Source organism: Electrona antarctica (assembly GCF_951216825.1).
Source record: "Electrona antarctica genome assembly, chromosome: 17".
In the NCBI taxonomy this organism is placed as follows: domain Eukaryota; kingdom Metazoa; phylum Chordata; class Actinopteri; order Myctophiformes; family Myctophidae; genus Electrona; species Electrona antarctica.
The window spans coordinates 31,768,648-31,787,916 of record NC_136798.1 but is presented as its reverse complement, the minus strand read 5'-3'; the positions used below and the strand labels follow the sequence as shown (position 1 = coordinate 31,787,916).

Sequence of the window (19,269 nt, the reverse complement as noted above, 5' to 3'; positions counted from 1 at the left end):
GCTTGTATTCCATATGTCTGCCCTTCCCCAGCATCGGGAGCATCCTGGGGCAGTTATCATCAATGTCAGGTGTGGGCCTCTTTGATCTGCATGGGCATTTGTTCAAGGCCCCCCTGGAGTCTTTCACACGTCTCCGGCTTGAACGTGTGCGAGTGCCGGAATGGCTCTCACAATCACTGCTGTCCTGTTCAAAATCCTCATCACTTTTGTTGACGTACTTCCTCTTACTCCCACTCTGCCTGTCGTGACTCGGTAACACACGTTTCTCCGTGCGTCCAGCAGCTCTGTCACGGCAGTGTTTGCTCTCCAGCTCTTTCAACGCATCAGAATGGTCATTGTACAATCGAACCAAGTCTTTTTCTTGAGCAGCCAATCCAGCCAAACGCTCCGCCAGGTACGTAATATCGGCTGAATCAATATTCTCCCGCTCAATATTCTCTATCACAAAAATCTGCCCACGAAGAACAGTGAGACTATCGCCAAGAGAGTTCAGCATCATGACAGCGTCCCCCCTCACTTCCTCCTGTGACAGGTTGCTGCCGCTCATGGCCGGATTGGGGCTTGCTGTCCTTCTGTAGATGTCATCACCTCCATGTAAACTGTGGCTGTGTGCAGCCTTGTCACTGAGATCACCGATCAACTGTTTCTCCCTCACTGAAAGTTCATTCAACTGCGTCTCAATCATACGCAGAAAATGTCTGTGTGCCCTCGTTGACACAGTCAATTCACTGATCAAGTCCCTTTTCAGGCGCCGGACCGATCCCAGCTCCTCTTTAATACAGTCTGCTTGTAGCCCAGGTTTTGACTGCTCAGATGTTCTCACGTCCCTGTTGTCCACCTCAGTCTGTGCTGAGTTGTTGCTGTGACCCTCAGTGTCAATGCACTGGTTGTCTGTGCTGCAATCAGCGGAAATCTTCTCATCGGGCAGTACTGACACAGGAGACAATGGTACGGACAATTTCCTGCTCATCTCCTCACTGTCAATATGACTCGTTCTCAGCTGTCGACCTATTTTTACTTGAATCTGATGCCATTTTTCTGAAATTCTGGGAATATTCTTAGATGAGAATTTGTTTTGCACAATGTGCACTGGAGTGGAAGCCATAACTACTAAATTGTAGATAATCTCACTCACTGTCATAAATTCTGGGTGATACACTCTGTACTCTGACTGCAGTCTCCTCTCACCTCACACAGACACGCATACTCATTTGCATACTAGCCCCAAAGAATGAGTAGATAGTCTACAAACTCATGTAAAAACATGTAATACTTTCTCTCTCACACCATCCACACAGGAAAATGTAACATAAAGAAATGAGAGACAAACTACACATAAAAATAAACATAGAAATACCTCTATATATATTTTTGTTTAGACTAGCAGCTCACTGACTTAGGGAAGAGACCCCCCTTGATCATCTCACACCCACGTCACTCACTGTCCTCATTTACAGGTACATGTAAGCAACGGTTGCTGTAGTTTTGTCCCTAAGGTCAACTTACTTATACAGACTATATATATATTTTGACTAAAACTTTTAGGCTTAACAATCCAAATTAACCTATCTAATTTTACAAAGGATAAATGAAATATCCTAAATGTGATAATTTACAATGAGAAATGTATTCTCATACTAAACTCTAATTTAAGCTTGAACCCCAAATTAAAGCCAATTTAACCTGAATTAAATCCCCAATTTAATATCTATATTACTCCCCCCTCAGAAACATGTTCCACATGCTTCAGAAATACCTAAAAGAAAAAATAATACCATAGGCCAACCCAAATAATAACACCCAAGCCTAAAGCATAAAATCCTCCCCCGCACCGTCGCAAAGACAAAGAAAAAGGCCTCCCCAGCATGCGGCATTCAACCCCAACTCACAAAGATGCTCTAGCACACACACAATCATACCATATAAGCTACACTACCATTCAACTCTTAAACTCTGTCAACTCCCTAACAGAAGCAGACTCCAAGAACCTAACTACTAACCTAACCAATAACCTGCCTAACACAGCGTTCAGATGTACACTATGGCCCTAACACGTACGCTTAACACAAGAATCACAAACCTATTCCATCATCCTAACTTCAGTCCTGGGTTCCATCCAAAGTCACGTCAAAAGCAACAAAAAATCCACAGATACGCAGGTCCGTCTCGCGTGGCGCAGAAAAATCCCCAGACTTTTCCTCACCATCCACCCTCCAACGTCTGGCGCCATTTGTGATGTGTCTTTTCCTCAGGGTTCTGTGGAGATTTTACTAAGTTGCTTGTTGAAATGAATATGGAGTTCCAAGCAGGCACATAATCCTTATTTCCGTTTATTGGTCAGCAATCAGTTACAGACAGGTTACAGATATCATCGTTCCATCGTATTGAGGCCTTCCCAGGCAGGGCCCCCCTTGTCTCTCTCTCTCTCTGTATCTCACTCACTCTCTTCTACTGATCCCCTACCTGTCTTATACAGTCTTAACATGTGGGTGTCACCCTGTTCCTGCGTGTGTGTGTGTGTGTGTGTGTGTGTGTGTGTGTGTGTGTGTGTGTGTGTGTGTGTGTGTGTGTGTGTGTGTGTGTGTGTGTGTATGTGTGTGTGTGTGTGTGTGTGTGTGTTGACCCACAGGGTCAGCAATCAGTCACCACAGCAGGGGTCCTTCTGTTGCAAACATTCTTTGGGTGGTAAAAGTCACTGCGTCTACTATATATGACAGGAAGAACTCACAGCTGTTATTTAAGATAGCTGACTACCCAAAGTGTCCCTGGGCCACTTTTAGTGACCTGCTATACTGGATGAACCTTCCACTCAGGCATGAGACCTGCACCCTGTAAGTGTTATGTGTACGATTATGACATATGTTGAGATGCATAAGCTATCAAAATATACATCAGACGCCTTAGGGTCACGCGTACGCATCCGCCCAGGTGACGCCGTACTGCTGGGCGAGCGCTGGCGCTTTGGAATGGGGGGTCTGATCATTTTTCCCCCGACCTCATATTATGAGGTCGGGGGAAAAATGAACCTGGGTTCCAGTGGATCAAATATAGTTATTATTTACTGTAGTCACAAGCTCTTCTTAATACGTTTCATTGGTTAAATATGCATAAAACCTGCAGACTGAGCATGTAGGCGAAAATAGGGGAAAATAGCTGTTCTGCAAGCCATTTTTGTGTCAAAAGAACAAACAAAAAAGATGAAACGATGAAAATGATGTACATACAAGGTGTCTATCCGACTGTGATGATATGTAGCCGATTCCTTTAGAATCCATATAGAATATTATTCCTATGAAGATAGGAACAGGGAACAGTTCATTACAACTTACAATTCAGGCATTTTAGCAGACACTCAATCCAGAGCGAGTTACAGTAAGCAAGGCAAACACAAGGTAATACATCAAATGCATAGAAAGAGTCATCTAGGATGATACGTAAACCAAGAAGCTATCATCATCAGTCTAAACAGTAGACAGAGGCATTGTTAGCGAAAGGCCTCTAGCCTCAGCATCCAAATCAACAGGACGCAGATTTGCACCGACGATGATGGATGGTGCTGTACTGTATACCTAGTTGCAGTACTACTTGTACAGTATACCTTCACTCACAACCATTTCTGATGATAGCACAACATTGGCAGGGCAATTTAACAACCGGGTCCGGAGAGAGCTCTCTGTATCTGATTGTTTGCTTTCATTGGAGGTCTGAACCTGGGTTTTGATGCCAGCTATCAATAAGTAAATGGGAGAAGTAGTGGGCTATGAAATGAGAGGGTGGGAGAGTGATTGATCTCTCAATACAAACGGCCTAATAAGTCCTTTCATTATATGCCTTTCTTGCTTTGAAGACGCTGCACAAGATGAAAGGAGCTCCTGCATGAAGTCAGGATATGTGCGCAATTGAGATGTTCTTGTGCTAAATCAACCAACAATAAAAACATATTCATAATTGCGTGCTTTAGAAGCTGCAATGAAAGGAAGATGTACAAACGCGGACGCGTTGAAGCCAACAACCCACTGGTGTGGCCATTTGCGTGAGCAGAATTGCCTCATGCGTGCAGTGCACTCTTCCTTCATTGATGTTTTGTCCTCCTACGCACACGCCACTCTGAGCCACGGATGTTTCATCTTGCAAAGTTCATTCACGGCCCACAAAACCATCCGTGAGTGTCCTTAATTAGGCGCTGTATGGAGTACAGTATATATGTTACAGTATAGGGAATACAGTCGGATTGAAAAAGGACGAGTACGAGTGTTCGTTCTCTTCAAGTTCACTTCCCGTGCTCCCCCTTGGCGGGGCGCCAAACATGGCTGCTTCCTCTCTTCTTCCCATGTGATAAAAAAAGGCATTATTCTCTTTCCTTTTTCCCCCTCACCTACTGTAGAATCACCTGTGATAATGCTTCATTATCATACAAAGCCATTGGTTCTCAACCTTTTCAGGCCACAACCCCCCAGTCCACCCGGACAAGCACTTGTAATTGTAGGATTTGAGACATTACATTCTCGGTTCCACGGATAGATATTGTGAAAATAGCTGATCTACATGCTCACCTACATGCTCACCTTCGTTGTGAGTATGTAGATCAGCTCATTTAAAAAATGTTGCCTCTTTCTTAGGTAATATTTTACAATTTGCCTTTTTATATATTATAGTTTGTTGATTACTTTAAAGTTTTGACACAATGAACATTGCATTTCAGAGGTGTTAAATAAGATGATCACGTATAGGGTCTACATGATCATATTAGAGCGTCACACAAAAGCATCAAACGTAGCAGATGCACAAGCTGAGCTTGTAGATCTGCTACTTTTGCTATTTTTGCATTTGCATCCTGAAGAGTAAACGTTATGAGGAAGGAGGAGAGACCCGCACACCGCCACTTGCTGGTTCAAGAACTTTATTTTAAAGAGTCATAGCAACGTTTCGGCCTTTCGGCCTTCTTCAGGCATAGTTTGAGAATAGGCTGACATTCAATACACAACAGTAGGTTTAGACAACCAATCAAATTGTATATAGTAATCATTCATCAGATAGCAGCTGTGAAGAACCCAGTCATGTGACTTAAAGGTGCAGTACTTCTGTAGAACATTCCTAGTATATTATTGAAAGTCACCAATTACAACAATACAGGGAATAATATATAAGTCATGCCATAATACATAAGGAAGTCAACATACAATTAAATAAGTAAATAAATGTCAAAAAGGTCCATACTCAAACAAGAGTGGACATAAAGGATATAAAAGAAGACACATGGTGCAGAGTAACAGTTTTTTGGACATGAGGTTTCCACCCGCCGCACCCAACATTATTATCCGTTATTAGTTATCGTCTAAACCCATTGGGGCACGTTCTGTTCAAGCAGCGAGGGAGCAACTCATCCATGAAAGTCACCTCAATCACATCTAAATTGCGTGTGATGTAGACATGAAAGTGAAATGTTGATTTTGATGTTGGGGCTTTTCATCTGCAGCAACGTGCCCACGTGTTTGTTCAACCTCTCTTGTCAGAAATACTTTTCTGTTTTGTCGCAGAGGTGGAAGATTAAGAGATTACCTATATAAAGGGATTATAATAATCTGATTACAAACAGGAGTAATGTGTTACTTATTACAAAATAACAAAAAACATACACTGTAATCAGATTAGAAAGGAAATTATTATTGGTGGATTTTAACGCAGAGACATTTTACAGTGGGGAAACAAACATCATGTTTTGAACCACTTTATTCACAGTTTGAAAAATGTAATTATGGTTGTGTAGACGATGGCAATAACGCTGTTATCAAATCTTGAGGCGGGGAATTGGAATGATCCGCCAATTTCATTCATGCCATTCCTGTTGTTTATTCTACTAGACTAGAGAATCGTATATGAAATGATTCTTAAGTATGCTTAAGTTGATTACGATGCACTATTCATTTTCAGGTCATCAGACATGAGGTAATTCTACTTGAACATTGTTATATTAGAATTAGATCAGGTACACATGTCCAAAACTGTTACTTTTCAGGATCCAATTTCAAAAGTAGCAGATCTGCACACTTGAAAAGCGTCACTTTGCACCACATTTCTAGCTAGTGGATCTGCTCCTGTTGACGCTTTTGTGTGACACTGCATTATGATCAAGTAAGTCGTTAAGTTATGAAAAAACACAACACGTTAGAGTAAGAGGTTCCTGCCCGGACAGCGACGATATCAAAATGAAGAAGTGGTAATGTCTGATTTTGCACTTTGTTGCAAAATAACGTGCTGTGACGCGTTGTGAGCTTGTAGATCTGCTATTTTCAGGAGCCTATAGACCGATTCAGAAACGGGTCTCATGGTCGCAGGCAACGTATTTCCTGTAGGCGGAGACGACATATCTGCGGTGTAAACAGTCGGCTCTTCTACTACATTGAATGGGACAGTGACTGATGTTAGTCTGCTCAAACATTACTCTTTTACCTGCTTTTTAACTAACATTACAAAGATGCCCAGAACATCGGGATGAACCTGTGTAGTTTATGGCTGCTCCAACAGTAGTGGCAACATTCGACTTTGGAGAGAAGCGGAATGTCAAAAAATACACCGCGGTGGCTGAGACCAGAGCCATAGAGTAATGGTTGAGACGAAGCAGTGAAAGGTCCTGAAAGATACATAACGTCAGTCTTAACCAATACCCAATCTTTCTGTTGTTTGAACTCAAGGCTCCTGTACTTTATACCTCATACTTTAAATGCTTAGTTTAAATTAATCTTCCCTCCTATGATTCCTATGAGGACTGATTCTTACTGCAACCAAACATAGTTCTCTGTCGTTTGGAAACCTCATAATGAACTGTTACTTTTCAGGATTCAGATTTGCTTCGTGACACGCTCCGGCTATGATGATGAAGTAGGCCAGGGTGTTAATTTACGTGGGAAAAACCCACAAAAAGTTAGAATTATGGAGATAAGAGGTTTCTGCCGGACAATAACTACATAAATCAGGCATAAATGTGTCACGTTGGTTGTTTCTCCCAGAGGCTTTGTGGTCTCCTCCAGACATCCTTGTGTGAGTTTCACAGACACAGTCTGCCTCAGGAGGGACCTAGTCACCTGGATAATATTGCTATATATGATATATGTACTGTATAGGAGTATACAGAGCACTCAAATATTGTTGTTGCCGGGCAGAAAAACCTCTTATCTCCATATTTTCACATTTGATGCTTTTAAAAAAAATGAAAGCCCTGCTTGATCGTACTACAGCGTGACACAAAAGCATCAAAATGTAAATCTGCTACCTTTGCAATTTTCAAATTTGAGTCGTGAAAAGTAACAGTTTTGGACATAATTAGGTTTCCACCCAACAGAGACTAAGGGCAGTATTATGCGTGTCTTAAGTACCAGGTCTTATGACTTAACTTAAGACATGGAGGCGTGGTCAATGCTGTTTGGCCACTCAGAATAGCCAAATGGCATTGATCACGCCTCCAGGTCTTAAGTTAAGTAATAAGACCTGGTACTTAAGACACGCATAATACTGCCCTAATGGCCACTCAGAATAGCCAAATGGCATTGACCACGCCTCCAGGTCTTAAGTTAAGTCACAAGACCTGGTACTTAAGACACACATAATACTGCCCGATGTCTCTTTGCAGGAAGTGGGGGAACAAAATAACCTGTAGTACAGTGTGTTGAAATGGATCCAATATTAGTCACAAGCACTTGGTTAATACTTTTCATGAAATCAACCGCCACTTCTTTGTTCTGTGACATTTTCACATGTATCCCAGAATTCCGGGGGAAGCACTGAAGGGATCAGTCAATGGGCCCTATTAAGCAAGTGGAATCTAATTACATATAATTTTACAGTTTTTAAGACGTGGGGGCGGGTGCAATGTCATATTACAATTATGGGCCAGGTAAGAAGCGCTTTCGACACCCCGTGGTGTGAGCAAAACGGCCTTGAATTAGTCATGGGAGTGTTTCAGGGAGTTTTGAGGCTTACCCAATGAACATGTCCGTACTATTCTCTTTACGACACCAGCTGATGTCCTCATGGAATGCGCCCTTTTCGGCAAGTGGTATTACATTTCTGCAGACTGGCACCATAGACATGACATGACTTTGTCACATTTGGGTTAATTATTCATATTGCACTGCATGCTGTCACCTTTATGCCTCAAAAGAACAGATCCACAAGCTGTCACAGCCATGATGTGCATAGCTTGTAGGCCTATGTCTCTATTTTGTTAAGTAACTTGCAGTTTTCATTGGAAAGTCATTACAGCGGCGCAGCCATATGCTAAGGGAGGGAGATATACGCACATCATCACTTAATTTGTTTCTGTTCTAAGCATGAAAAACAGCTGTAAAAATCTTTATTCTAGTTGATTTGATTCATAAATGAATAACTAAGACTTTGAAATGGCACCTACCTATACCTTTCAGATCGGAATGGAACTGCGAGTGGATACGCAGCATTGGCTGGCAAATTGGCAATCCATGCGTAATGTTCCCAGAATCGTCTAACCCCCGAACATACAAGTTCGTTTGATATTGTTTAATTCGATAAAAATAGAACCATGTACCATACAGCGAATGAAAGCAAGATTCCTAAGGAATATGGGGATTTTTACATTTTAAAAAACGGTTGAGAAATGAGAGAACCATGAGTGTTTATAATATCAAATATTACAAGAATAATATGAAAGACAAACGGGCTGTGAAGAGCTCAGCTCACCATCCCGACAAGGAGGAAATATAGCCTATAGTGCATGCACGTATATGCACTGACTGTTGCACACACGCTCTTTATTTGTTTCTATTGAAAAACACCAGTAAAATAACGTTTATTTTATTTTATTTCATTCGAGTCACGACGAAGGAATGAGTTGAAATGCCATACGTGCGCCATGCGTATTGCTGCGGCCCCAATGTTATGGTCTTCGCTCGTAGCATTTTATTGAAGAAGAATTGAGTCGGGTGTGATACAGCATATGAAAGCTAACTTCCCAGTGATTATGGAGATGTTTTATTTTTTTTAAAAGGTTGAGAAATGAGCGATATATGACCCTTTACAATCTAAACGTTTGAACGTTTGAGCCAGAAAGCTCGTCTCCTGCTGTTGCCATGTCTCATAGAAACAAGTAAATAGGTCTATAAACATACTCCCTAAAGAATCGCATATAACAGGGGTCTGCAACCTATTTTAAATGAAGTGCCATGTTTTTATTTTCTAGATAGTGAGTCTGCCATATCAAGATTCCTTTTAATGACACCACATTAAAATTTCCAGCATATTGTGATTGTCCACAAATAAATAATGAATAAAGTTCTTCCTTCTTTTTACATATTTTCTTGCACATTGTTATAATGATCATTATAAATATATATCCCCCTGCAGTCAGAGTTCATTGTTTTAATGAATGAATGTGATGCATTGTGAGCTGGTAGATCTGCTATTTTCAAAAGTAATCTTTGAAAAAAATAAGAATATTTTTGAAAAATGTTATTGAAACATTTAAAAACACAAATCTGTCATGGGGGTCACTGGCTTAGTTGGGCAAATGCATTCATCTGGGGGTCCTTGACATGGGAATGTCGCTGTGTGAGGATCACTGGTTTAAACAACATTAGGAGGAAAGCCCAAATAAGCACTTTAGAAACAAGAAAAGCAACCACAACTACCAATATTTACAAGCAACTTTGCAGAAAAAGAAGCCGCTTATAATAACAAACAGACATGGCAACACTCCAGCAGCACTCCAGAGCCGCTCAAGTGTAAAATCAAACAGTGCTTTTTGCTTTTAAGACGTGGTCAGACCCAGGCGGAATCGGTATGCGCTGAGTGTTTTTAGGTCAAGGGGCTTAATAGGAAATTAGCGCAAAGCGAAAATAATTAACATATGGACACTCCCCCAATGCTAAATTATGCAGGAACGTGGTATTCCATATGAGTGAGCGCTCACCACGGCTTCCATAATACGAAAAGGCGCAGAGCGAGGGCGAAATCTGTATTACCGCATGGGTTTTTCGTCTTGCTTAATAGGGCCCAGTGTCTCTTATAGATAGGCGCTCTTTGGTGATACAGGGAGGAACATGAACAAAAAAGGTGGGTTTTAAGTAGTAATACTGCTTAATTCCCAAAAGGTGCAAACTGCAGACAATTCCAAGGCACTCAGTCTTTGATGAAGAAAAAATATATATTTTGAGCAAGACAACAATTATGACCAACACGTATCGACCTACAAGGTCTTCATTTTTCGCACGCACACACGCACACAGATGCTTTCCCAAAATATTTTCTGATTACAAGGCTTGGTTGAATGCTCGATTCTCAATCACTGAATTCAGCGATATGTTATTTCTTGATGCTGATCGATCAGCTCTATAACAGTACAGTACAGAGTACAGTGAGCACGTAGCTTCGCTGCTTTGATCTCATGCCATATCCAACGTGACAGCCATGTAAACAAACACACAACATACAACTAAATGTTGCTCTCAAGAATGTTTTTGAAAACATTTGTAGAGAGAAATATTGACTGAATGCGGTAACCGGAAATGGATTCTATTTGATCAACCCTTCCTTGTCTTCCATGTTGCACTGGAGAGATGGCCAACACCTACAGAATACTTTCATTACAGGGAGCAAGGAAATACTTTGTTTTGTTGTTACTTTTGGGTCAATTTATTAAGGTATTAATTAAGTAGCCGTGTAATAAGCAGTGTTGTTTTCGTCGACTAAAACCAAGACGAAAAATGTTCGTCGACTACCTTTTTCCACTGACGAAAACTAAATGGAAACTAAATGAAAACTAAGCTATGATGACTAAAACTAGGACTAAATATACTGACAATTTCGTCAACAAATAAAAACTAGACTAAAATGTCAGGAAGGGACTAGTGGACAAGAGATCCATTATAAGTCATTTTACAATTAGTTGCATGCTGAAAATAGCCGATCTACAAGCTCACAACGCGTCGCGCTGCGACGCGTTGTGAGCTTGTAGATCGGCTATTTTCAGCAAGTGTAAAATCAGCCATTACGACGGCATCAACACCCGCCGAAATACATTTTAGTCGACTAAATCACCTGTAGATTTAGTCGACTAAAACTGGACTAACACTAAAACATTCCAGGTGACTAAAATGTGACTAAAACTAAGGGAAAACCATTCAAGAGACTATGACTAAAACTAAAATCAAAATTTGCTGCCAAAAACGGTGGTAATAAGCGGGATGATAAACATACTGTGTCGTTGCCTCTGTGTTTAATCATCCTGCCGGGCGTTATTTCTCAACAACTACCGCCGTGTCATATATTATCCCTCGCATGATCAATATAACGGATCACTTGGACTAACCCTGGCACCCCTCTATTACCATCCTCCCTCTTACAGACCCTCCGACGGTGGAGCCCGTGGCCATGGAGATGCGCCAGGGCCTGGGCCGGCCCGTGGTGATGACGTGCCGGGTGCTGCGCGCTCACCCGTCGCGGGTGCTCCGCTTCGAGTGGCTGCTGTCCAACCGGCTGCTGCACGCCGGCGCCTTCGCCGACCAGCGGGACGAGACCGAGTACACCATCCGCAGCCTGAGCCGCGACGGCTGGGGCGAGTACACCTGCAACGTCATCAACGAGGCCGGGGCGGGGAAGTGCACCTTCCAGGTCACAGGTAAGAAGCAGGAGGAGGAGGAACTGTCTTTGTTTTTCTTTTGTCGTGGTTATCTATAGGTCCACTTGGAAATCGCAAGAGCGTTCGCACAGCGCTTGGGTGTCTGCGTGGATATCACCAGAATCACATAAAGAGCTATTGCTTCTGCCTGTCAGAAACAGAGAAGAATGCAATAAAGGGAAGTTTATAGTGTATGCATAGTACATTTCAACAAGGCAATTCAAAGTGCTCCACAGTTCGCAGAAAACAGTAAGATCAAAAGAAATGCATGATAAAAAGACATTTCATTAAAATAGTTAATAAGGTTTTAAGATAATACAAAGTAAGAAAGGGCTCAAATATAACTGAATAATAAGAGAATATAGTTTCAGTGCAGAACAGGACATGGAATTAAAAACGTCAGTAAAAGGCAGCAGTGCACAGCAAACAGAAAAAAAGTCTTCATCTTTGATTTAAAAGCATTGAGTGTTGTACTGTAGTATGGCTGCAGTTTTCTGGGAGTTTGTTCCAGATATTTGAGTGCATAAAAGACTGAATGTTTAGTTGGACTCTGGGGACAGAAAGCAGAACCTGTACCAGACAACCTGCCCATTTGTGGCAGACAAATGCAAAGAAGTGGAAGAGAAAGTATAAGAAGAAGAAACAAATATTGTGCTCCCAAAATGAGTGAGACTAACACTTCGCATTATGTGGCAAAGTAATTGTTTGACTTTGTTAAAGGGTAAGAACACTTTGCTAGAGTTTTGGGTTGTGCCATCAGCCATGATGTAACTCCAAAGGTGGACAATAAATCTAAAATAATCTAAATTCAAAATACTAGATCTGTACGTGCCCGTCGGCTACTGGCCTACTTGAGAACGATGCAACTTGGGAACCTAATAATACCCGTTGTCTGAAGAGGGCTGACTGACTGTGAAAAGTGGACTGGTTAAGTAGGCTAATCAATTCTCAGGTGTGGGGTTGCCATGGCAATCAATTGGCTGAGGCAGAGGCTGGAAATTGCACAGGTGAGGGGATTTAGGCTGATTAGGCCCACTGGCAGAGCCTGAGCAGAGCCTTTTGTGGTGGTTCTGGAGAACCATGGTCCCGACCGACTCGAGTCCGGGCACTGCACTCCCTGCGGGGTTGTGGGACGCGTGTGTCGAATATGAAGTCGGTGGGGCAAACGGTTCTCGACTTACGTGCATTACAACCGTACACGCACACACACACACGCAGGACTAGAACAGTGCCCGTTGGGGGGTAGGTATCAGGTGTGATCAATTGGCTAAAGGGCGAGGTCGTGCACCATTGTGATGTCAGAACAGGCCAGCTATCTAGGGGTGATCAGTGCCCGTTGGGGGGTGATCAGGTGTGATCAGTTGGCTAAAGGGCGAGGTTGCGCACCATTGTGATGTCAGAACAGGCCAGCTATCTAGGGGTGATCAGTGCCCGTTGGAGGGTGATCAACCGTCAGAACAGGCCAGGTCCATATATAGAGATCTAGCGGTGATCTGGATTTGGGCCCTGTCCGGAGCCTGGGCAGAGGCTTTTGTGCTGGTTCTGGACAACCAGCGAGCCGACGGACTTGACACCGGGCACTGCACTCCCTGCGGTGGTGTGGAACGTGTGTGTCAAATTTGAAGTTAGCGAGTTACGTGGATTACAGACGTACACACAGAGACGTGGTGCATTTATAGATACTAGACCTGTAAGTGACCGTCGCAGTCGGCCACCGGCCTACTCAGGAACGATGCAACTTGGGAACCTAATGATATACGTTGTCATAGCACCCGTTTTAACTGTCAGCGGTCAGTCCCACATGGAGATCTGTGTATGTGCCTGTGTGTGAAGACCACAAACTAAAAAGTATACTTGGCAATCAATTCGGCCCACTGGCAGAGCCTGATTGGTTGAGACTCAATTGGCTGAGGGAGGCTGGAAATTGCACAGGTGAAAGGAGTTGGCCTCATTAGGCCCACTGGCAGTAGCCTGGCTAATAAGCCAGACCGAATCAGCCGAATCAGCGGGGCCAATCGGGACACGGTATGCAATATGGGCGGGCTTTGGTACAGTGACGTTCAATGCTTGAGACCTTTGACTGACAGTAGCTCTAACCAATTGCGTCAAAGAGAAAATGTTTGAACCCGCCCCCCGGGAAACAAGATCCATACACAGCATCTCCAGACTCAAATACCACACGACAGTGTGATTTGAGTCTGGCTTATTAGCCAGGCTACACTGGCAGAGCCTGGCCCAGGTGAAAGGAGTTGGCCTCATTAGACCCACTGGCAGAGCCTGACCAGAGCCTTTTGTGGTGGTTCTGGAGAACCGTGGGTCCGACCGACTCGATACCTGGCACTGCACTCCCTGTGGGGGTGTGGAACGTGTGTGTCGAATGTGAAGTCGGTGGGTCAAACGGTTCTCGAGTTATGTGCATTACAACCGTACACACACGTACGTACGCACGCACACACGTACGCACGTACGCAGAGATGTGGCGCATTATATAGTAGATGTGTCATTGACTTACAATGGACGTTGGAACAGCTCTCTTTTAGCACGTAAACGAATGCAAACTGATTCAGACAATATAGACAAATCACAAAACACGTACTGGATCCACGGATCCGGATCTGGATATGGATCTTCATCAAATAGTAAAATCAACTTTGATGCTTTTGTGTGATGCTGTAGTATGATCAAGTAGAACATTAACACTTCTGATGCCCGGGACGTCCACACACGTCTTATTCAATAAAACCGCGGGGTGCTTTGGACGTGTGGGGACGGTTACAATATTAGCACTTCTAAAGAGAGATCGGACTTACTAGCACAATGTTGTAATGGAAGATTTAGCTTCACAATTCTTTGGGAAAAGTGGAGGTAGGCGTTTTCAGAATAAAATTTCCCTCATCTGCTTGGCACTCTCGCGCCTTTATTCTGAAATATTTGGCGGCACCAGAAGTGTTGATTTACAAACAAAAAAAGCACTCTCATATCTGGTGTCAGGGTCTTGAGCTAAGATGTCGCGCCACAGTGAATCAATGTGTGCTTCTTGCCTTTCCTGGCTGTGCCCTTGCCAACTTGGCTCCCATAGTGTCAGTGAGTGTGCTTGCCTCTAGTTCCGTCTGCCTGACGCAGTTCCCTGCATGCCAGCCTCATCCTTCCATCTCTGACTGTCTGTGACCCGTGGTATAGGTCCCCATAGAGGACCACATTTATGATGTGGTCCGTTCATGTGACACCTAATAGACTTTCATACAGTACAGGGCTCTTTCCTGTTGTGCCGTGAGGGTCCGTGTCTCCATACAGCATTACTGACTCCACTGTACTGTAGCTATGATCACTCTTGAGGTCTTCTCCCATGTCTGATTCCCACACTCTCCTCATCCCATCCAAGGCATTCCAGGCAAGTGCCCTCCAGACTGTTCCGTTGTGTATGCCTGACAGCAATTCATACATTCTTAATAGAATAAAAAATTGAAACCTCTGTCCACGTCGATCGTCAAGGCCTTGTGTCGTCCTCGATTCCATCAGCATACGTCTTGTTTGTCTAACAATCTGCTCTGCACTTTCACACTGCAGCAATTGGCCTTTTCAGACTGACATGTTTGCCTGCTGATGGTTAAATGGCCTCTGCAGTAATGAAAGTGTCACTTATAGTTCTGTGACGTGTTGCCGTGTGTCTGTCTGTATGTGTGGTGTGTGAACACTGACGAGGGAAAGACGACACAGCGCCGGTTGGTTGTCAAGGTGAGGAGGAGGAGGAGACATCAGCAAACACGATCTATGTCTGTCATCATCAGCGAACATAACAGGGCTCGAAGATGTAAAATGACAGCCGAGGCGGGGAAGAACACACTGTCCTGTTGAATAATGCACAGTTAGTTAGTCCACCTGGGCTGTTTATACCGCTTTTGTCAGTGGCTTTGTTTTGTTGTTCCTTTGTTTTGCAGAATTCTTTCACTCTAGCTGGGGGCGGACTTGTAAAGATTTTATTTTTTAATTTTGGTGTGATGTGGTGTTACAGTTGGGTGCCACCGATATTGTCCCTTATCATTTCACCCATTTAGGCCTGACCTCAACATTTAAAAAAATCCTTCTAAATCCTCCAGTTTTCTGAAATAAATATTTTCACGATTTTTCAAAAATAGCAGACCTACAAGCTCGTAGCGCGCCACTCGGTGGCGCGCTATGAGCTTGTAGATCTGCTATTTTTCAATAGCTAAATTATAACATAATGTTTAAAACACCAAAAGGGGTTCCCGCCCAAAATGGGTTAACTGTCCATTTGCGAAGATCACGCAAACCTCAGCAAAAAGAAAAGGACAATATCGATGGCCTCCAACTGTAGGTATGGGTATAAGGTTTTCAAAAAGCTGTGCAAACACGTTGGGCACACCCCCCTAGTGGTCTGTTTGCACAGACTAAACTATTAGATACGTATAGGTAATATTAGGTATGGTTGAAAACCAAAATAATTGATAAAATATTTTAGGGAAAACTAACAACAAGAAAGGCTAAAATTCCTATAAACTGGGATTTAATACGTAAAAATGCACTTGGTAACTACTTTTTGAATTAGGTATGGGCATAAGGTTTTCAAAAATCATCGCAAACTAATTTGGCTCACCCCCTAGTGGTCTTTATACAGACGCGGCCAAACATCCTTGTTTATGCGGGCTAAAATCTTTGATTTTCCAATGAAATATGCAGTGTTTCTATTGCACAATATGTCTTTATCGTATCGTTATCGAGGTATGAACATGCGCAATATCAGTATCGCAAAAAGGCAACGGTATCGCCATTCACGAAATATCGTCCACTTCTAAATCCAGCAACATCCCATCCATGCTAGTTTTCATTGTTGCTACATAGAATAACAAATAAGTGTGGGAACACAATATCACTTAAAATTAAGAGGGATATTGACATGTTATTATGCAGATTTTTGAATAATATTCAATGTTTTCAACACTTAAAATATAGAATATGAAACTTTAACGGTAATATTGTATAGTATCGATCGCAATATTTGGCATAAATACCGAGATATGATAATTTGTCCATATCGTCCAGCCCTAATTTCTATGTGATTTTATATGCAGTGTAATTGCGGGAAGTTGCGAAATATGCGAAAAGTTGCCATTATACGAAAGGTTGAGAAATATATGAAAAGTTTCAAAATAATTATGCTGGGTTGTATGTGATTTTGTGCTGGAAAATATGCAGGAAGTTTGAAATATGTGGAAAGTTGTGAAATATGTGGAATAAATGCCATTTGGCTGATTATGTGGTAAATTGCATACATTTTCTGGAGGGCCTATGCCTTTCTTTTCTATTCTGAACGCTTTTTTCATTCTACATGGAATATCTTCTCCACAAATAGCCGATCTACAAGCTCGTAGAGCAGCTATTTTTTGGCAAATGTTCCCACCCAGAATAGGCATTCTGTGGGGTTTGAGTGGTTACGATATTTCTTGGGCTTTTCCACCTTCATTCAGGAGAGAGCCAGAGAACAGGGATATATGCAGCAAATATCATCCTCCATGATTTTTGAAACAGTTTGACTACAGGGGGCACCACAGCTTATTTTTAAAATGTGGTTGTTTATTTGGGCTTGCTTCCTTTTCATTTCTTTTACCAGTGGTTATCAAACATTTCCATGTCAAGGAAATGTATTTGTCCGTGGGCCCCCATCTCAAAATATTTTGTGCCAGGGACTCCCCCATAAAATATTTGAGTTGTTAAAAATATCCACAGTATCCCACATACAAAACTAGATTTTGTTTTGAAAATAGCAGATCTATAAGCTACAGCCATTTTGAAATACCTTTGTTACATACTACAAAACTATTTTCCAAATAGCAGATGTATAAAGTTATTTTCAAATAGCCGATGTTTAAAGTGCTCATGTTGTCAGCTTGTAGATCAGCCGTATATAGGTTTATAGTGCGGTCTATAATAGTGGATGGATGGATGGATGGATGGATGGATGGATGGATAACCTGTTTTAGATCCCAACAAGGGCCCTATTTTTGTCAGTGCTAAAGAACGGCTATTTGAACTATTCAAAAATGTTTTTCAAAATAGTCAAAAAGAAGTTTAGGGATAATAGTCCGGGAGCCGTGGGGCTGAACGTGGTTTCGTCAGATAAAGTTTATTTCTCAACTGATTCTTGTAGCTTGGGGTCACCTCTCACGAATTCAAGAGGGTGCCCAGTGATATCCCTTGGGCAAATTTAGTTATTAACCCCTTAATGCCTGAAATACTAACAAATCCCTGAAAATAAAGTTTTATGGTATTTCATGCGAATTACTTGGTCTAAATGCATCAAATTTGCTTTCTACATGCGTTTGTGGATGTGGATAGGCACAATGTAGTAGATTTATGATGAATGCATTATTAATTAATGCATATTAACCCCTTCATGCCTCAAACCCCCAAATCCCATCAAATATATCGTTTAAATGCATCAAATTAGCTTTCTAGAGTGTTTATCCGCATGAATGTGGATATGTACAATATATTTGATTTCAGAATAGGGCATTTTTAGATATTATAGAGGAAATCTTGAAAAAACAAGAAGGTGGCCGCACACGCCAATAGCCAGAGTGCCAATATTTTATTAGGACAGCAGGTAAGACAAAAATGAATCCAACGTTTCGGCGGTTAAGCCTTCATCAGGGAATACAGAGCACATAATGGTTCACACTTAAGTACATTACATTACATTACAGTCATTTAGCAGACGCTTTTATCCAAAGCGACTTACAATAAGTGTATTCAACATAGGTAGGGAACAAAAACTACTAATCACCAGAAGTCTTTAGTGCATTTTCTGCAAAAAAACAAGCAACCAAGAGTATACCTAGCGCTAAGGTAAAAGTGCAATATATCAGCTACCTATTTCCTTAAACAGATGAGACAAAATAGCTAAATCAAATGAGCATGAGCTAAAACAATTAAGTGTATCGACTAAGTATGGTGCCAGAGAGTCATGCAACCAATCAGAAGGGGGTAGGGGAACACGGGTTAAGTAAGACCTGTCCCTGTGATATGAGAGGTAGGGATCAAGGTCATGTGGTGTCTCAAGTTTACATACAAAAGGAGTTTATCTCAAAGATGACTATAAGGCCTCATAAGAGGCTCTGGAATATACATTCCTTGTCATAGAGACACTAAAATGTATCTGAGAAATACAACAGATATACAATTGTGAAATATAGAACCATACAGCGAAATCTATACAAAATGTATACAAAATAAAATACATAATTAAATACATTCAATGCAATCAATATAGAAAAAAAGTATGAAAGCAGATGTGTGTCTAGAGAAGGCCTCATGTCTGTCCTTGTCTGTCTAACCCCCCCACCCACCCCTACTCTAAACCATTTAGGACTGAGACCAGATTCTATACAAAATGTCTTCTAGAGAAGGAGAGAAGGAATGTTGTGGATTAAATCCATGTACTGACAATAGACCTGAATGCCCCTCTCGTTCTGATGGAGTAAGCCTACAGTATAGTTATAGGTCACCTGCAGGTGAAAGGGGGGAAGGCGGCCATTACAATTAGGGTTAAAAGATGGGTTTACCAAAGATTAATTAAAAGGTTAAGTATTAGGTACAAAAATATT

At 42.0% G+C, this 19,269-nt stretch overlaps 1 protein-coding gene across 3 annotated transcripts in view; it reads left to right on the top strand.

Moving 5' to 3' along the window:
* Positions 1–19,269, top strand: part of LOC306940377 (MAM domain-containing glycosylphosphatidylinositol anchor protein 2) — a 388,778-nt gene that overhangs the window by 270,961 nt on the left and 98,548 nt on the right. For all 3 annotated transcript variants that reach the window (XM_079525427.1, XM_079525425.1, XM_079525426.1), the window contains exon 10: positions 11,375–11,647. In XM_079525427.1, the coding sequence (XP_079381553.1) occupies positions 11,375–11,647 (273 nt within the window). The remainder of the gene's footprint in view (positions 1–11,374; positions 11,648–19,269) is intronic.